Source organism: Rhinolophus hipposideros (assembly GCF_964194185.1).
Source record: "Rhinolophus hipposideros genome assembly, chromosome: 8".
Classification (NCBI taxonomy): domain Eukaryota; kingdom Metazoa; phylum Chordata; class Mammalia; order Chiroptera; family Rhinolophidae; genus Rhinolophus; species Rhinolophus hipposideros.
Genome location: NC_138054.1, coordinates 74,326,689 through 74,347,742, shown reverse-complemented (window position 1 = coordinate 74,347,742; position 21,054 = coordinate 74,326,689). Strand labels below are relative to the sequence as shown.

At 39.0% G+C, this 21,054-nt stretch overlaps 1 protein-coding gene across 2 annotated transcripts in view; it reads left to right on the top strand.

Annotated features, from left to right (window-relative positions):
- The window catches only part of ZCCHC17 (zinc finger CCHC-type containing 17), a 43,577-nt gene that overhangs the window by 18,617 nt on the left and 3,906 nt on the right, over positions 1-21,054 (top strand). For both annotated transcript variants that reach the window (XM_081057210.1, XM_081057211.1), the window contains exons 4-7: positions 4,741-4,841; positions 6,411-6,502; positions 10,174-10,274; positions 12,050-12,195. In XM_081057210.1, coding sequence (XP_080913336.1) covers positions 4,741-4,841; positions 6,411-6,502; positions 10,174-10,274; positions 12,050-12,195 — 440 coding nt within the window. The remainder of the gene's footprint in view (positions 1-4,740; positions 4,842-6,410; positions 6,503-10,173; positions 10,275-12,049; positions 12,196-21,054) is intronic.

The window sequence follows — 21,054 nt, the reverse complement described above, 5'->3', positions numbered from 1 at the left end:
ACAGTGTATTTTAGCTTCTCTGCTCTTAAGGGGAAGATTAAGTCTCATTGAAAGGACTGAGTTATGAAATGACTCTGGTCTCCAGATTTTAACATTTGTGATTCAGGAAGGTAGACTGTATTTTGAGTTATTTTTCTCAGACTTCTATTCTCAGAATTCTTAAACTAATACTGAGTTGAAGGTCCCTTCCTAGTATTCAGATCTAAACTAGATTTTCTTTCCCCGCTCATGGAGTTGTCCAATAGAACTTTCTGCCATGATGGGAATGTTCTGTTTCTGTTCTAATGTGTTTTCTGACACCAGCTGTTGTCTAACAATTCAATTCAATTCTGACACTATGACCTGGAGTTAGTGTCAGATCTCACAAGTTAAAGAAGGTTAGTCCCACAAGCCTGCCCCCACTTTGGATACCAGTTGCAAGTTCAAAACCCTCTGTACTTCTGACTGACTATGAAACAGGTTCCCACAACCCCCTCACAAGTGTGATAATTTGCTATAATAGCTCACAAAACTCAGGAAAACACTTTTCTAATGTTTGCGGGTTTATTATAAAGGATACAATCAAAAACAGCCAAATGGCAGAGATGTATAAAACAAGGTGTGGGAGGGGGGAACACCGAGTTTCCGTGTCCTCTCTGGCACCACCTTCCCAGCAAGCTGATGTGTTCACTAACCCGAAACTCGCTGAATTTCATTATTCAAGCGTTTGTACAGAGCTCAGTCTCCAGCTCCGCCCCCTCTTTTCTGAAGGGCAGTGGGGCTGGAAGTTCCAACTCTGTAATCTGGCTTGTTCTGGTAACTAGCCACCCAGAGACTGTCTAGGTCACCCCCCACCCCAAGTAATTCATGCGCACAAACTGGTGTGATCAAAAAGGGCTTATCATGAATAACAAGAGACTCAATTATTAGGGAAATTTCAAGAGTTAGGAGTTTTGTGCAGGCACAGACAAAGACTGAATATATTTTTGTATTATACCACATCTGTGCTGTCCAATACGGTAGTCACTGACTTTTTAAATTTCATTTTAATTAATTTAAACTTAAAACGGTTAACTGGCTAGTGACTGTCGTAGTGGACAGTGCAGCTCTATACATTTGTGAAGTTCTTTTTTTCTGAAATATCCTTTGCCCACCAGCACTAAACTATGAAATTTTGAGAGCAGAGATTGTTCAATGTTACGCTTTTATTTAAAGTGCCTTGCTTCTGGTAGAAATGCAAATATTTTTAGAAATGGATTCAGTTTAGCAGATAATTATTGAGTTCTATTTTCTGGTCACCATCTTGGGTGGGAACACAGAGATAAGTAAACATAGTCCCTGCTCTCAAATTGTGCAGTCTAGAGGTGTAAGCAAATTACAATGTAGTGTAATCAAATGAGTGAAACTGCAGTTAATCCATTGAACTGTGGAATAGAGTGTTGAGTCAGGGCCCGCATAATGCCTGAGGTATAGTGAGTGAATGTTGAGTACATTTTAGGAAATGAATAAATGAATTCTAGTCCCAGCTCCACCATTTACTAGCTTCTTCAGTGAGTTGCTTAGTCCTTAAGCCTTAGTTTCCTTATCTGTAAAATGGGAATGGAATGATGTGCATATTTTAGAGCTTCTAGACCGGCAGGATCATGTTTATTCTTCCTTGGATCCATCTTTGCTTACAATATTGTGGATATTTAGTAATTGATTGAATGAATCCGTAATCCCAACAAGATAAAGGATGTGAAAGGACTTTAACTCATGTGCTTACATTATTGCCATATACCATTGGATGGAGATCTTATTTGAAAAGTCTAGAGAGGGAATTCAGATCCCCCAAAGGTAAAGGGAAATCTTTTATTTTGAAATGATTTGGCTGCAACTATTCTCTAATGGTTTGTAATTTTCACCTCTTTCCTTTATTGTCAATGGAAGTTGTGAAAGAAATTAATGTTGAACTTAACTCTGGAGAATACCTGAAAGGAACTGTAACAGGTTAACTCTGTCTTTCTCATATGTGGTGACTGAGATGCTAGCCCAGGTTGTTAGAATTCTTTTTTTCTTCTTTTACCAGCAGACACTCAGAGAGGATGTCATGTTGGGTTTATTGAACATGATGATGGATTTGATATGCCCTTTGGGCATTCATGGCTTAATGTCAGAAATCTAGGCACAAACTGCCCTGAAGCACTCACTCCCTTCCAGATGGCGTGACAAGTTAAGCATTTTTATTTCTGTTTTGTTTTGGAGCATATGCTAGAACAGAATTAGATGTGTTTCTACTGTTTAAGATGAGATCATCATCTTTCTCCTTTTTTAATTGAACAGATAACACAGATCAATAATAAAGAAAAAAAATGGAGAAGTATCAGTAGGAAGTTGGAGACCTGACAGACTCATAATCGAATTGTAGTTCTTTCTTTGTCAGCTCTGTGACCATGGACAATTTGCTTCACTTCTAGACTGTTAGAGAAATTGAATAAAGGTTAATAATTATCCGAAAAAACTTTAGGGAGGGCAGTTATTCTAGATATAAATTTAGCTTGATTTATCAGGGTTTTTCTTTAGTTTTGATTCTTGGTTTATATTCATTCAAAATCATTGTTTATTACATTTATTTCCCTCAAAATACATGTAGTTTTATCTACTATTAAACATTTGAAAGTAAACAAATTAACCTGTAATCCTATACCCTCATTTATTGGTATAGCATTTTGGACTATTTCTTGCTAATATTTAAAATCTATTTTAAGCATTCATCATATTATACAATTTTGCACTGTATTTTTTGTTACGTACGTGGGAAAATGCTAGTTGCCTACAGTGCTTGGCACATCGTAGGCACTCAGTAAATATTGCTAAAGAATGAATTTTTGACGTATTTTTACATAATCTTTGGAACATCGTTTTTAATGGACTGTCTAGTGGCCAACTAGCTATACCATCATTGACTTAACCATTAACCTATGTTGGAAATTAGATTGTTTCTGATTTTTTTCTGTCTTAAAAATACATTGAATTTTTTGATGTAGATTGATTTTCCAAATGCATATAGCTTTTTCTACGTATAAGATTATTTTCTTAGGACACAGTCCAGAAGTGATTATGTGTCAAATTAATTCTTGGTTAGAACTCTTGGTGCAAGGCACAGAGACACAGTTGAGAAACGTTTTCTTAATTTTGCTGGGGAGTGCAGGATAAATCTAGCTTCCACCAGGGCTGTATCAGGTGTTCAGTTTACACCCTCAGGGCTTTGTCTCTTCATTACTATTGCTCTTCTTTGCTCCCCTCTGGCCAACTCTTGCCACCTGGTGGTTAAGATGGGCATTGGTTACTTTTTGTGGTTTATAATCCTGACAGTCTTGAGAAAGAAGATTTGATTAACTGGTGCCTTGTGTCTGTCCCTGAACCAATCAATTACTGTGGTGATGGTGGTGTGTGCAGTACCTTTATTGGACTAAGCCTGTGTCATGAAGTCAGCTCCAATCCAATTACATGGACTGACAAGCTTATTTCAGAATGTCAGGACCATGGTTCTCCCAGGAAAGGACCTAGGACAGACAGGAAAAGGATATCTGTTATAGATATTTTATTAAATGCCATTATTAAGTTATTTAATGTTATTACATATAATTATTTACTTTTTAATTAATTTTATTAAATATTTTTATCACTCTTGATAGCCATTGCTAAACGATCTGTAAAAAATTTATACTAGCCCTAGCAATATTTCTTATTTTACTATACTCTCATCAATATTGGATATTGTTATTTTCTAAATATTTTGTTAATTTAATAGATTAAAAATGGCACCTTATTTGTATTTCCTTTTCTTACTTAACATCTATCGTAATTATTTTCTGTACCTATAATTTAAATGGCCGTTTATTCTTCCTTTTCATAGATTTACCATAGTTTACCAAGCTGTTTTCTAATTATTGGTCATTTGGGTTGTTTTAGAATTTTTATTTTTAACCTTTGTAGGTAATAATTCTGCAGGTATTTTTATATGCCCATAGGATTTTGCCTCTATTGAGTTTTTTCTTTTGGAAAAATTTGAATGATATTCTTGCATCAAAAGTATAAAAACACGGGCAGCCGGATGGCTCAGTTGGTTAGAGCACAAGCTCTTAGCAGCAGGATTGCCAGTTCGATTCCCACATGGGCCAGTGAGCTGCGCCCTCCACAGCTAGATTGAAGACAACGAGCTGCCACTGAGCTTCCAGAGGGGCGGCTGATTGCTCAGTTTGTTAGAGTGTGAGTTCTCAACAACAAAGTTGCTGGTTCGATTCCCACATGGGATGGTGGTCTGTGTCCCCCTGCAACTAAGATTAGAAACGGTGACTGGACTTGGAGCTGAGCTACGCCCTCCACAACTAGATTAAAGGACAATGACTTGGAGCTGATGGGCCCTGGAGAAACACACTATTCCCCAATATTCCCCAATAAAAAAAATTTAAAAAAAAAAGTATAAAAACATCTTTATGCCCTGTGCTTTTAAAGAATTTTACAAATGTGTATTTTTACCAGTGTTATGTAAGTGTAGTTATTGTATCACATCTTTACTAGCATTGAGTATTATTTTAAAGAATATTTGTTTGCTGATTAGATGTGAAAAAGATCTCAAATTGTTTTAATTTGAAGTTTTAAATTAATGAACATTTTTTTCAGTGAATTCCAACTCCTATCTTCTCCTTAACTTGTTTTTTAGAGTATAAATACCAGATATACCCTGTGCTTTATTTTATTTCTTCTTCTTGTGCTCAGGTCTGGTCCATCGAACTCACATGTCATCGTGTCGTGTGGATAAACCCTCTGAGATAGTAGATGTTGGAGACAAAGTGTGGGTGAAGCTTATTGGCCGAGAGGTAAAGTTCTGTGCACCTTTCATCTGATTAGAAAGGATTAGGCAAGGCTGGGATTTTTTTGGTATTTGATTGTGAATATGTTGTTAACTATGGCTGATAATCATATTTTGAATCATGCCACCATAATCTGATCTGAATTTAAACCCTCTGGCTGGCTGTCCTGCAAACTCAGAAGGAATGGTGTGAATTACAATAAATATGGTGCAATAAGTACATGTTTATAAAACTTCTTTCCCTGAAGTTTACCCAAATAGTGAATGTGAAGAAAAAACAAAAAAGTAAAGAACTAAAAGGAGAGAAGGAAACATAATCTATAGGACTAGTCTTTAATAGTCTTTATCACAAACTTCAAAGAATTCCTGCCAGGTCCACTTCAATTTGGACCAAAACAAAAAAGGACATAGAGTTTCCAATCATTTTTCCTAATGCCTGGCACCACGCACCGTGGGGGAAGTGAGAAAGCTCTGAAGGACCCTGTTAACAACTCACTTGGAGGTATGGGCAGACCACAGGAGAAATACACTGAGGTCTGCTCTTCTGCTAGAGCATGGCAGGGAAGACAGGCCTGAAAGGGATAATCAACAGTATTTTTTTTTAACTTCTATTTATTTAAGTGTGTTTTTCCAGGACCCGTCAGCTGCCAGTCAAGTAGTTGTTTCAGTCTAGTTGTGGAGGGCACAGCACACAGTGGCCCATGTGGGGATCGAACCGGCAATCTTATTATTAAGAGCACCGCCTTCTAACCAACTGAGCTAACCAGCTACCCAAGATATTCAACAGTATTTGAGTGCTTAATATGGGCTAGGTCTGAGAGATACAAGAGTGAACCAGACATAAATGACCCCAACTATTAAAGAGCTTACATAGAATATAACTGTAGGAAATAAGTAAAAAGTAAACAAATTCAAATTACTAAAAATAATTACAGATTACAATAAGTGCTGTAATGGGTTCAAACAACATCAAAGGTAGATTTAGATAAAGTAGTCAAGAACAGGCTTTCTGAGGAGATGGTGTATGAGCTGAGACCCAAAGGAAAAGGAACTAGTCATATGGAACGTTGCGAAAAGAATATTCCAGGTAAAGAGAATAGCTGATGCAAAGATCCTGAAGTGAAAAAGGGCTTCAAGTGCTGGAAGAAGCAAAAGAAGATCAGTGTGGCTAACAATTGTCTTCATGTTTAAAGAAGTTCTAGACTAGTCCTACTGGAATGTTCTGAAACCTATTCTGGGCTCATGGATCTCTGAATCAATCATTATGCTAAACTTACCTAAAGAAACAGCTTTTTTTTTCCTGCCTTGTTACTTCCATAGGCCTTGGATTTCTGAGCAACCATTTTTGTCTTTCCCCCAAGAGGAACAAGAAAACCATATCCTAAAATTCTTCTGCTACAGGATCTGCCTGTTATGCTTTTTAGTACCCACAGTGCTCCTAGCACGAGACCTTGGCTATGAGGAGTTCAGTGTTTATTATGATGACAAAAACTTCGATTCTTAGTCAGGTAATTCTAGACCAGCTGTCTAAATGATCTACTTCGAGCTTTGGTGACGTTGCTTTTGTCTTTTTCAGATGAAAAATGATAGGATAAAGGTATCCCTCTCCATGAAAGTTGTCAACCAAGGGACTGGAAAAGACCTTGACCCCAACAACGTTATAATTGAGTAGGTAAAAGGTTTGGAAAGGCTAAAATCCTGCTATCTCTCAAGCCACAGAACATTGTAGTGAATCGGGCTGACCTGGGAAATCTACCATTCTGAGACTGATATTGATGAGTTATGTGACCTTTGTGATCTTTGGTGTTTTTAGAGGTATATAGTGTTACAGATAACACTTTACTGCATAGAGTTCTAAAATGAAATGCTAACTTGCAAAGCTCCTAGTATAGAAGTGTCCCATTTTTGGTTTTGTTTCCTTCCCCTTATTTGTTTTCTGCTTCTGCATTTTAACCAATTAGCCAATAACATTCGTGAGGTACCTGTTATTTGCCTCTCACCTAGCACTGGGGCTGAAAAATGTAGAGACCATATGGGAGGGCTAGGTAATATAGGAGCAACTCCAGTGGAATTTAGACGCCTGCATTTTGGGATACACTGTGTTCAGAACACAACACCTTACTTTCATTGGCTCCTCTGACCTTTCATTTAAGGAATGGAAGATCTTCGGTCTATGTAGGATAATGTCTGGTAATACAGGGAATTTACCCTCTGTCCCAAAGTCTTTCTTGAATATATGCTAGTGATTTCTAACTAGGGGTTCCTAGATCCCTAAGATTCCTTTCAGGGAGTCTTGGGGATTTATGAACTATTTCCAGTGTTTCAGAAAGACAACCAAAATCATACATTTATCCTCAAGTTAACTACAACATTATTTTGTTGCTTTTGATGATAAAATATTATACCATTTATCTCTTGCTAATCAGGGGTTCTCAGTGGCAGTTATGTTATTGATTTATTATTTTTAAAAATAAGAAAAAAATAAATATTGTTTGAGTGGGATCTTCGTAGTGAAAAGTTTGGAAACTCTTATGTTTATTGTTTTCAACTAAGTCACTTTGGATATGAAAGAATTTTACCTAAAAGGAAGAGAAGTGATATTTATTAACTGCATACTGCGTGCTGGGTCTTACGCAAAGCAGCGTACGCATATGTACATTAGTGCATCTAATTCTCATAACAGCCTGCAAAGTAGGTGTTATCTCTTACACTATATCCCTAATTCCTGGCTTGATGCTTGGTAGTAGCTTGCCTGTGGTGGCAAATTATAGTGGGTCAGGGACTTGAATCTAGGTCTCCCTGACATTAAAGCTAATGCCTTTTCACCACATGATGCTTCTCTTCTAGCTGTTTCATGTGACTTACAGAGTTTTTCATATTTCTGTAGTTTATTCTCCAAATATTGACATGTTTGTAGGTCTGATTATTGACAAAACACTTTCCATTTACAGTAAAATCTTTTATAACTCAGAGCTCAGCAATGTTATTTAAATCTGGCATTTACTGATTGCATTGTAATAAATTGCTTCTGTACCAGATAATCCTGTGCTTACAGACTCATTAAAAAGGCAGTTAAATTTCCCAAAGCCGCCCTTTGGGAAGGGTAAAATACAAAGGGTATTTTGGGTAAAATACAAAACAAGTAAAATAAAAGAATTACCTCTCTTTCTCAAAACTAGGGTCAGGAATGGAAAGGGCTCCCTGGTTTTATGCTGGAATGTGTCTCTATGTATAGGCTATTTCTAGTAATAGCAATGTGGCTGAACAGTAACTTTTGTTGTAAACTATTTCTAGAGCTGCGTCCAGGAAAGAAGCGTGGCATAGTGGAATGATGACAGGTTTTATAGAGTTAGACTTGAATCAGAAAGAGTCCTAGTTTTGCTTCATACGAGTATCTGACTTTGAGCAGATCACCTAGCCTCTCTGAACCTCAACTTTTTCACTGTAAAATAAGCTAATGATATCAACGTCTCAGAAATGATGAAATGATTTAAATAAAATCTTATTTGTGAAGAGCTTAGTTTATTGTCTATAGTAGAATCTTAATATACAAGGTCGGACAGTTAAGTTCACGAACTCATCCTAGAAAAAGTGCTACATCCCTCACTGCTGAATATCACTACAGTCACCTTCAAAGCACTCCCCTTGGGAAGCTGTGCACCGATGCCAGCGCCTAGTCCACCCTTCAAAGCAATTTTGGAATTCTTTCTGGAATGGCCACCAGAGCTGTTGTATTATCCTTGATGTCCTGAATGTTATCAAAATGTCTTCCTTTCAATATTTCCTTGATCTTTGGGTCAAGAAAGAAGTCACTGGGGGCCAGATCAGGTGAGTAGAGAGGGTGTTCTAATACAGTTATGTGTTTACTGGCTAAAAACTCCCTCATAGACAATGCTGTGTGAGCTGGTGCATTGTCGTGATGTAAGAACCATGAATTGTTGGCGAAAAGTTCAGGTTGTCTAACTTTTTCACGCAGCCTTTTCAGCACTTCCAAATAGTAAACTTGGTTAACTGTTTGTCCAGTTGGTACAAATTCATAATGAATAATCCCTCTGATATCAAAAAAGTTAGCAACATCGTTGCAACAAGTTCGTGAACTTGTTAATTAGCTACTTGTAGTTACTTTTGTTTTTCCTTTGAAATTATCACACCTTTTCTTTTGAAAGAATATATACAATCCGTGAGAACAGGTGCCACATCTTATCTTTCTTATCTCCTATAGTGCCTGTGTGTGTGTGTGTGTGTATGTATACACATACGTATGTATTCACCAAAAGACATGTGCTAGAAAGTTCATAGAAGCACTGTTCATAATAGAGATTACTCAAATATTTTTCATCAATAACAAATTACAGCAAATTAGAACAGACTACACGCAACAATATAGATGGATCTCACAAAGAAGTGAAAAAAGCCAGACACAGATAGGTCCATCTCTATCATTCTACTTATATAATTTATAAAAAAAGGTAAAAGTAATCTATGCTGTTAGAAATTAGAACAGTGGTTACTCTTGGGGGAGGCATGGGAACTAGAGTGGTTTCTGAGGTGCTGATAAAGTTCTGTTTCTTTATCTGAGTACTGGTCACCGGGCGATATTCAAATTGTGAAAATCAGTCAGGCTGTATGCTTATGAACAGTTTTCTGTATGTATATTATAATTCGTCAAAAATACAGAATTTTTCAAGACTGCTTCGGGAATGTGACCAAAGATTGGTTCTGGATGAGGGGCTCAGGGAAGAAGACTTGATAGAACGAGAGGTGCTAATTGAGCTGAGCCTTAAAATGTTTGGGTGTAGTGAGGTGGGAGTAAAGAGTGAAAGCAGAGCATTTCGGAGAGAAACTGCTTGAGAAAAGCAGTGAACCATCTGGAGACGGTAAAATAGTCTGATTTGGCTAGAGCATATTGTACAAGTAAAGATGAGGCTAGAAAAGTAGGTTAGAGGCAGACTGCAGTAGGCCTCGAATACCAAGGTGTAAGGAAGTTTGGACTTGATTTTTCAGAACGTCTTTGTCTTTGAAACTCATGAGTGACCTTGTAGGATTGTAGGGAGCTTAGCAAGGTAAGTCATTTATCTTTATCCTCTGTGCATCAGTAAGATGAAGTCTGGTTTCGTTCATTATTATTAATTTAGAACCTTGTCCTGAATGAAAAAATTGTCTGTTTCACATTGTTGCTTTCACTGCTCATTTCCTATGCCCAACGCCTTTCGTTCTTTCTCCCTCTATCTGCCAAAAGCAAAAAAAAAACAACAAAAACCCCACATACAGCATTACTTTGTAGTATCTCTGGCCACATCTCTTAAGAAGGCCAACAGTCAGTATCCTTTTCGTTACAGGCAAGAAGAGAGGCGGAGGCGGTCCTTCCAGGATTACACGGGGCAGAAGATCACCCTCGAGGCTGTGCTGAACACTACCTGCAAGAAGTGTGGCTGTAAAGGTAAGGTGAAGCCTCTGCCATTTCAGTCTTGGTCTCCTTGTGGACGGACGGTTTATGGGATGAGGGACAGAGACAGCCTAGTGTGAGTTTTTAGCTCACCCTGTTTTTCAGCCAAGTGATGGCCTCACTTGCTCGTGCTATTGTTCCTACTAGACTCACATCAGAGTTCTTCTTCTGCTTCTTCTGCTTCCTTTTCTGAATGCTGGTCTTGCTGCTGGCCCTGGTGGTGATACTATGTTGTCACCACCTCTTCCCCTTCTCTGCAGCTGATACCCTTCCTGAGCAAGGCCCCACGTCCTATGCCAGGAAGGTAAGAGTGTTAGATTATGATTAACATTCTGAATTTGATCTCCAAGGGCCATTATTGTTCTGCTGCAAGAATTAAGCAACTTAGAAATAACATTCCTTCAGGATCCAAGTTAAACCCTCTCTTGCTCGTCTCTTTAACTTCAGAGTTCTGAATACAGTATCCTTTTAGTCGTAAAGAACACATGCTAGTCACTTCCTTTTAGCTCTGTTTCCTCAGGTTTCCTCTAATCTTACTCAAATATTAAAGAGCTCTTTCAGCCTGACTTCCCTTGTTGGAGCTATAATGAGAGGGATCGCCAGGTTCTCATTTTCAGAGTGACCTCAATTCATCACCCGTCTCCCTAGCCTTTCATCTACCTAGCCTGTTAATTTTTCTACAATGACTGGTTGAGGTTGTGGGGTTTAAGCCCCTACTTATCATTAATGTAGAGGGAAGAAGGGAAAAATAAATTGAGGGAAAGAATACCTCCTCGGGAATTGTGGGAGCATTCTTCATGGTTGGAAAACACTGCGCTGTATTCCCCTTACAGGCACTATCCAGCTTCTGCACTCAGAGTTGCAAAGTAGTTTACAAATTGCTTTTGTGATCTTATCAAATTCTCTGTGCCCCTCACACAGGATCTGTAACAAGCTCATATAAAACCAGCTCTAGCATCTGTTAAAGGGGCCCTCAATAGCACTATAGGCTCAGGGAGGGTGGGGTCATCTGACCTTAAACTTGTGTCCACCACGTTACATGAGGCAGAAAGAATAATGAGAGATGAAATTGGGCCCAGTCAGCAAAGGTTGGCCCAAAGGTGGTTGGTTTTGGTGTAGCAAAAAGAGCACAGGGCAGGGAGGCTCAAGACTCCAAGTAAGTTTAAACTCTGCACCTATCTGTGACCTTGAGCTGCTTCTCTACTCTGGGCCTTCACATCCTCTGCAAACACAGTGTTGGATTTGATGATCTCTAAGGCCCTTGCCAGACCTGACAGTCGGTGAATGTTGAGTGCCCCTAGGTGACTGTGCCTGTCTTTGTGTGTTAGCGTGGATGTCTTCCTGCCAGCTGCCTAAAAGCCACCTTCCGTTAGGGCCTTGGCCTGCCACAGCTCCCTCTGCTCAGCATTCTGCTCTGTAGGGCAGCCTTGCGTTGTCAGGAATAAGTTCCAAATAGATCTTTAAAAATTACTAAGCCCCATTGCTAATGGAGGGCAGCACAAGCCTGCATCCTCATATCCGCTGCCACTTCCAAAGCAGCACCAGTGTTTCTTTCCCACAGCTCTAGGACCAGCTGCTAGTCTGGCTTTGGTTGAGTGAGCAATGCCATCTTGAGGTGACAGAAAATCTGTTGTGACTCCAACAGCTGCTCTGAAGGAATTCAATAACACCTCCTGAACCAGCTAGCTCCTTCCAGGAACCTTTGAGGAAGATCCACCTGCTGAGAGGAAACACTGCTTCTTCCCTCCCTGCCTTTTCTACTTTTGCAGGCCACTTTGCAAAGGATTGTTTCATGCAACCGGGTGGGACCAAATACTCTCTGATACCTGATGAAGAAGAGGAGAAGGAAGAGGCAAAGGCAGCAGAATTTGAAAAGCCTGATCCCACGAAGAATTCTTCTAGAAAAAGAAAGAAGGTGAGTGCTATCTTGCTTTTATTTTTTTTGTCATATTTTTTATCAGTGTTTATCATTTTTTTTTAAATGAAAATGTTCTTTTTGCAGAATGTTAGAAATACTGAAAAACATAAAGAATATTAGGATCTCCTGTCACGTTTCCACCCAGAAAAACTCTTGCAGTATTTTTGGTATATTCTAATCTTTTTCCTAGGTAATAATTTACACACACACACACACATACACACACACGATGCTACATGTACATGTAAACAAAATTGTGATCACACTAGGTATAGTTTATATCCTACTTTTAATTATACTTATCAAAACCATTTTCTAGCATCTGTAAGTGTTTTTCAAAAACTTGATTTAAGAGCAGCGTTTGATATTCTGCCCTATGGCTGTGTGATGTTTTATTTAATAATTTTTCTATTGTTGGATATTTTTTATTACTTCCAACCTAAATTTTTGGCCACATATTATTTTCTTTGGATAAATTCCTAAATAAGAGTATTGAGTTAGGGTTTTAAGGTTCTTGATACATTTTATCAAATTGTTGTTCCAGAAAGTACTTATCTGCACCCAGCAGTGGATAAGAGTGCCTGACTGTTTCCTAGCTCCTACTTATAGCAGAAGAATTCATAAAACAAACGTTGTGGGCAGAAAAACAGTGCATTTGTAATTTGTAGCATGCTACACAGAGATACTTAAAAGATACCACTAACAGGACTTGGCAACTCACTAGATGTGAGATGGAAAGGAGAGGAAACTCAAAGACATTTTGGTTTCTTTCTTAGGAGACTGGGAGGTTATTACTGTCATTAAAATAAGTAATACAAGATGGAAAGATAGAAGCAAGGTTTTTGGTTGTTGTTTTTATGGGGGTAGGAGTGAGGGTGGGAGTCTATGTCTGTAGGTGGGCTGAAAAAGAGATACTGACAGTCATGACAGCCAACATTAAGATTCTCTGAATCTGTTTCCCTATTTATAAAATGGGAATAGTAAGCATCTACTTCAGACAGTTATTAGAATGCGTGAAAAGCTCTAAGCACAGTGCCAGGCATACAGCAAAGCCCATTGTAGCTACCAGTAGCAGTTGCTTAAAAACAGAGGCTTTGTGGTCAGAGACTGTGTTCCAAGGTGTTCTTTATATATTCTGGTATTAATCCCTTATCCACTATATGATATGCAAATATTTCCTCCCATTCTGTGGATTTCCTTTTCACTCTGTTGATAATGTTCAGTTTACATTTTTCAAAAATTGGTGAACTGTCTTAACCATTTTTAAGTGTCTAGCTCAGTAGTACTCTTAAATATATTCACACAATAGTGTCTTTTGATGCACAAAAATTTTTTATCTTGATGAAGTCCAACCTATCTATTTTTTTTTTCTTTTGTTTCCTGTACTTTTGGTGTTACATGCAAGAAATCATTGCCAAATCCAATGGCATGAAGCCTTTTCCATTTTAAGAGTTTTATAGTTTTAACTCTTTATGTTTAGGTCTTTGATCCATTTTGAGGTTTGTTTTTTGTTTGTTTTGTTTGGCTTTGTTTTTTTATTGTGGTGTGAAATAAGGGTCCAACTTCCTATTTTGCATGTGGCTATCCAGTTTTCCCAGAACCCCTTGTTGAAAAGATTGTCCTTTCCCCATTGAGTGGTCTTGGCATCCTTGTCAAATCATTTGACCGTATACCTTAAGATTTATTTCTAGCTCTCTATTCTATTCCATTGGTCTGTATACTAGTACCACACTACTTTGATTATTCTTACTTTGGTAGTAAGTTTTGAAATCAGGAAATGTGAACCTTCCAACTTTGTTTTTTGTTTTGTTTTTCAAGATTATTTTGGCTATTTGGGGTCCGTTGAGATTCCATGTGAATTTTAGGATGTACTTTCTATTTCTGCAAAAATGTCTTTGGGATTTTAATAGGGTCACCTCAGATCTATAGATTGCTTTGTGTATTGTTGACATCTTAACCATATAAAGTCTCCTAACCCATGAACACAGATGTTTTCCCACTTATTTGTGTTGTCTTTAATTTCTTTAAGCAGCATTTTGTAGTTTTTAGAGTACAAGTCTTTTTGCCTCTTTAATTAAGTTTATTCATATTTTTTTTTTTGAAGGGAAACAGGACTTTATTGGGGAACAGTGTGTACTTCCAGACTTTTATCCAAGTCAAGTTGTTGTCCTTTCAATCTTAGTTGTGGAGGGTGCAGCTCAGCTCCAGGTCCAGTTGCCATTGATAGTTGTAGGGGCACAACCCAACCATCCCTTGCGGGAGTCGAACCGGCAACCTTGTGGTTGAGAGGATGCGCTCCAACCAACTGAGCCATCCGGGAGCTCAGCGGCAGCTCAGCTCAAGGTGCTGTGGTCAATCTTAGTTTGCAGGGGGCGGAGCCCACCATCCCTTATGGGACTGCAGGAGTTGAACCGGCAACCTTCTGGTTGGGAGCCCACTGGCCCATGTGGGACTCGAACCGGCAGCCTTCAGTGTTAGGAGCACTGAGCTCTAATCGCCTGAGCCACCGGGCCGGCCCCCCAATATTCTTTTTGATGCTATTGTAAATGAAAGTGTTTTCTTAATTTCCTTTTTGGATTGATCATTGTTAGTGTATAGAAATGAAAAAAAAAAACAGAAAAAGAAAGAAATGCAACTGTTTTTGTATCCTGCAATTTTGCTGAATTAATTTATTAGTTGTAACAGGTGTGTGTGTGTGTGTGTGTGTGTGTCTGATCTATTTTCTACATATATAAGATTATGTCTGCAAATAGATAATTTACTTCTTTAGTAGAGCTAGATTTTTAATTATGATTCCATTTATATGTTCGAAGGATTTTTCTTTCTCGTTTAATATTTTAAGATCTAAATGGTATTTATCAGCTTCCTAAAGTGGTTCTGGATATCTCATTTCTGTGGTCTTTCGTTAAGTTGTTTTTGCGTTGCTTGATACTCTTGGTGCAATTAGTTATTGCTTTGTTTCTAAAGCTCCTTTGAGATATGTATTTCAGTTCACTGAAACAATTAGTAAGCATTTGCTAGTATGAAGCTCTTTATGACCTACTTGGTCAACCCATTATCGTACTCTCCATAGCTCTTCAATTAGTAGAAGAATGGTCTGATGAACAATGGTAGTAATAATCAAAGTACCTTTGAGTATATAAACTTCTAACCCACGAGTCCTCTTTGATTAGAAGTGTTCTAGGGAGTTGAAACCATTAAAACTTTTCCCTTGATGCCCACTGTTTCTCCCAAGATATCATCCAGCATTATTGTCTTTTCACCTCATTGTTAATCCCTTCTTTGTCTTTTATGCTTTATATTTGTTTAGCACTTACAGTTTATAAAATATTTTCATATTTTGTATTTTGTTTTATCCTTATACAATTCTATGAGGCAGCCAGAGTAGGTATTATTATCCAACCATTTTATACATTAGGAAAATGGAGATTTAGATAAGAAGTCACACAACTATAAGAGATAGCGCTGAAATAAGACCCCAGGTCTAAAGATTACTAACCCAGTATTCTTTCCTATATATCACACTTCAACCTTTAATTCATTTAGCTCTTCAATTATTTATTTACTCAACAAATATGTATTGAGTGCTCGCGTGTCTGTTGTATATTGGGTTTCCTAGGTGCTTGACTTATCAGGATTTATAAGGCTACTTTTTTGCTAGTTTTTGCTCTGTCACCAGGCAACCATCTGATGTTTCTATTGAACTATTTCTGTTCACAACCATAAATCAATATTCCAGGCCTCCTGTCTATTTCCTTTCACCCTAATTCTTTGATTCCAACAGGAGGCTGGCTTTCCCTACCAGTAAAAACTTTTGCCTGAGATGGGTGTTTTGGAGTGTGTAAGAGAGGTAGATTCGGATACCTGTTCCAGCACTCATTGGCTCTGGGAGTCTCATGTGGAACCGAGTAGGTTCATCTGAAGGGAAATGACTTCAGTAGTCCATGTTGCTGAATAGGTCTATGGGTAGCAGGAATGCCTTGTGTGTGGAAAGCATATGTGATGCACAACTCACAATGAAATAAAGGTCATTTTATTGTGACCTTTAGCACCTACACCCAAGCAGCTAATAGTATAAGGAGAAAAGTAAGCAACCAAGGTACCTCTGGTGGCAAAGGACAGATACGCCCAGGGGATACTGGATCTCATAGAAATCCAGTGGCAGGAAATGAAGTATGTCTGGGCCACTCAGAACTGGAATCTGAAAGTCAGGAACAGGCTATTAGGTTCTCATCTCTGCTTCTTGACAAGACTGCTTCATTGTCCCACTTATTTCTGCAGTCCAGTGGAAGAGAATGTCTAATGTAAAACCTCTCAGACAGGAGAAATGCTAGGCAATTTGGGGAACTAGGAAATGGCCCAGGATAAAGAAAGGATGTCACCTGTTCCAAATAATGCCTGGCACACAATCGGCATGCACTATCTCTGAATGGACTTTATAATCCCTGCTATCTGCAGCTCCTCAGTTTCCTTCACTCAGTGAGACCTGCCCTCAGTTTGGAGAACAATAGGGCCTGATTCCTGCCTCTGCTGGTAGGTAATAATGAAGAGAGCAGGGGCAGGAATAAGATCTTCTAGACCTGATCCCCCTACCTTTTTAATTAAATATACATGTATCAAATATATGCCCTTTTCCAAAAATTTAGTATGCATTGGTTTAATTTATACCTGTTTGGTACCATGACAGTTTTTGTCCCAATATCTGAAAATTGTAAGTCATTTTTGTTGGGCATAGTTAGAACAAGAGGAAACTGTGTGTTGCAGATGGAAATGGGATTTGAAGTTGTTGGCAAAATAGGAATAGAGGTTTTTGTAGTAAAGCCCTGACTAATTTTTCCATGAACCTGTGATCTGTGCTTTGCTGGCTTCTTTCACTTATCATATGCCATCGTGGTCTTTCTGAATCAGTGCTCTATTATGAGGAAACATGCACCTCAGGGATCAGGCTGCCCACTGATTATAGTGAAGTTTATATTTGATCCAAAATGTAATTTTCTCCTGTTGATGTAGCCACTATAATTACTTTCTGCTGTACTATATATAGAACAGAAATAGGAATGTCATCCCTTCGCTGCAGTGCTGGCTCTGTCCTTTTGTCCGAGAACTTCTTCTGATGCCTATCTGAGAGAGACAGAGCGAGCTTGCCAGTCCTGGGCCATTCCGATAGAGCACAGATTGTCGTCCAGTGTACTCCGCAGAAGCCTTCAGTGATTCCCCTTCTGTGGAATCCAGTCAGAGTTCCTTTAAGACTCTTCCCAGCATCATCTCTCGTGGTCCCTTCCCACACACACTGTCCTCCAACCTCATTCATTAAAATAACTTTTGTGTGCCAAGCTCTTTTCTTGTCAAGGCAGGTACAATAGTGAACAAAACAGGTAAAATCCCTATCTTCATGGACCTGTATTCTAATGGGGGTCACAGCCAATGAACTAGTAAACAAATACAAAATAATACTAATATGACAAGTAGTGATAAGTTTTATGGAGAAAAATTAAGTTGGTTATGAGATAGGTAGTACTGGAATGGAGGCAGGGGAATAAGTGACTCTCCGTTTTAGATAGGGTGACGCTTCTTGAGAAGTGTCATTTGAGTGGATGTTTGAAGGAAGCAAGCTACTGATAAGTGGGGAGAGAGTAGTTCAGCAAATACAGTAGCCGGATGTTGGGAAATGAGCTTGGCGTGTTCAAGGAACAGTAAAGAGGCCAGTCAGTGTAGTTGGAGTGAAGTGAATGAGTGGAATTTAGAGGAAACCAAGGCCTATGAGAGAATATGAGGACTTAAGCTTTCACTTAGAGTGAGGTGGGTGTCATTAGAGGTTTTGACTAGAGGGATGATATGTTCTGACTCACCTCCTAAGAGAGTTAGTCTGGTTGCGATGTGTAAACTAGATATCAGAAAGCAAGGGTGGGAGCAGCAAGTTAATTAATGGCCAATATTAATAGTCCAGTGAGATGATGGTAGCTTAGACCAGAATGATGCGGGAGGTGGTGAGAAGGGAGTTTAAGTGTGGCTATATTTTGGAGGTGGAGCTGACAGAATTTGTGGCGTGATTGGATATGAGATAGGAAAGAACAGTTAAAGATGACTCGGCTGGCTGGATGGCTCAGTTGGTTAGAGCGTGACTCCTGAACAACAGGGTTGCCGGTTTGATTCCCACATGGACCAGTGAGCTGCGCCCTCCACAACTAGACTGAAGACAATGAGCTGCTGCTGAGCTGTCGGAGGGGCGGCTGGATGGCTCAGCTGGTTAGAGCGCGAGCTCTCGACCAAAGTTGCTGGTTCAATTCCCACATGGGATGGGCTGCACCCCCCGCAACTAAAGATTGAAAACGGCAACTGGACTTGGAGCTGAGCTGTGCCCTCCACAACTAGATTGAAGGAACAATGACTTGGAGCTGATGGGCCCTGGAGAAACACACTGTTCCCTAGTATTCCCCAATAAAAAAAAATAAAAATAAAAAAATAAAAAAGATAACTGCAAGGTTTTTGGACTAACTGGAAGACTTGAGTTAAGAGGAGAAGGAATGCAGAAATACATATGGGAGTGGGAAGCAATCAGGACTTCAGAGTTGCTGTCTATGAAGATGGAAAAGAAATCTGGAGAGGGTAGGTTTGGAAGAAGGCAGGGCATAGGAGTTGAGATGCCTGTCAGATACCCTCATGAAGGTGTAGAGTAAGCAGTCGGATATATAGTTCAGAGTTCAAAAGTGATGCCCAGGTAAGAGATATAAAGTTAGAGAGAATATAGTCAATAATAATGTAATAACTTTGTATGGTGACAGGAGGTAATAGACATAACCATGGTCATCATTTCGTAATGTATATAAATGTTAAATCACTATATTATACACCTGAAACTCATATAATATCGTAAGTCACTTCAATTTTTAAAAAGACGTAAATTTGGGAGACATCTACATATAGATGATATTTAAGTTCATATAGGAGGTAACCTGGAGAATAAATATAAAGAAGAGAAGGGGTTAGAGGACTTGGAGCCCCAGAGTGTTCCAACTTTTAGAGGTTGTGGAGATGAGGATGAACCAGCAAAGGAAACTGAAAAGGACCAGCGAGGGAAGTCGGCAGAAAAGTATGAGAATGTGGTGGAGTGAAGTGAGGAATGTGTTCTCAGGAAGATGAACTGTGTCAAATTTGACTGATAAAGTGATTGACTCCCAAGAATTGACCATGGATTTGGCCACGTGGGGGTCATTGGTCATTTTGACAAGAGCTGTTTCAGTAGAGTGGTGCGGTAACAACGTGGTTAAAATTGTTTAAGAGGGTTGTGGGTTTTTTTGTTTGTTTTGGTTTTAAATTTTTTAAATTAGGGAATATTGGGGAACTGTGTTTTTTCAGGGCCCATCAGCTCCGAGCCAAGTCATTGTCCTTCCATCTAGCTGTGGAGGGCGCAGCTCAGCTCCAAGTCCAGTCGCCGTTTTCAATCTTAGTTGTAGGGGTGCAGCCCACCATCCCATGTGGGAATTGAACTGGCAACCTTGTTGTTGAGAGTTTGCACTCTAACCAACCGAGCCATCCGGCCACCCGTGTTTTCTTTTTTAATGGGAACTTTTTAAAACAATATTTGTTGTTGGGAATGAACCAGTAAACAGGTAAAAATTGATGCAGGAGAGAGCGGACTATTCCTGGACCCAGGTCTTTAAGGAGGAAAGAAGGGGTGGCATCCGGCACACAGTTAATAAGCCACACAGTATACTTTATCACTCTCTGAAAGATCTTTCAAGCATTTGCCTCATTCTGTCTTCCCTTTGGTTGCAAGTCCCTCACTTCCCTTCTGCCATCAGCACCACCACCAACCACCACCTGCCAAAACCATATTCATCTTTCAAAAGCACAGCACATTACTTATCCTTCATGAAGCCATCCTCGTATTCCTCGGACATAGTTGATTTCTTTCCCTTGTGTGTCTGTGGCATGTTGTTTGTACTTTTTTTACATCACTTCTATGGATTGCCTAGAATCTTAATTAGTCTTCCTCCTTGGTTAAATAATTTGTTCTTTGAAGGCTTCTGATCCCTAATTTCTGACCTCACTTAACTCTTCTAAAAGACAAATTAATAGATATTCCTAGCTCATGGAAGGTACTCAACTGTTTGTTGTACTGTGTAGTTATAAGGAGTTAGTGTTTCCCTTTTTTGGGGAGATTGGCTTAGGTTTGGAGGCATGGTGCCAGGCTCCACTTCTGAGTGTTTACTTTGCATCTCCTACTAGTGTAAATAATAGTCTGTTCATCTGAATTATATTAGAAATCTGTGTGTCTTCCTTATCTTCTAAGCAACACTGTGTAACTATGGCTCTCTAAATGCTTCGCAGGTTGTAAACTTCAGTATATTTTGGTGAGTTGATTAATAAACCTTTTTCCTCTGGTCTTGCCCTTTCCAAGCTATGGTGCTTTGTAGGCAAATTCTAGCCAGGACTCATCCTCCATCCTATTTCCCAAAAGTCTACCCTAGAGAATTAGTGTGAGAATCAAATTATCTCTTGAGAATCAATCATTTCTCAAGAATAAGAAAATAATCAATGATTTCTCAAGAATAATTCTTAAGAATAAATAAAAAGAATAACTGCTTGCTTGATTGATTTCTGGCCAAATCAGTACCTTTTGGTTGGGAAGTGCTAAGTTAGTTGCTGCATTTAATAGAGGTGGGGCTCAAAAGACCATACACATTCAGACCCAGCCTGAGTCAAACACACATTCTGCCACTTGAGCAAGTCACTCCATCTCAGTCAACCTCTCCGAAAGTAGAATTTTCTTTCCTGAAAATATAGGGATAATTATGCTCTCTTAATAGATTTGCTGTGAAGGTTAGATGAGGTATATGTGCAAAGTGCCCAGCT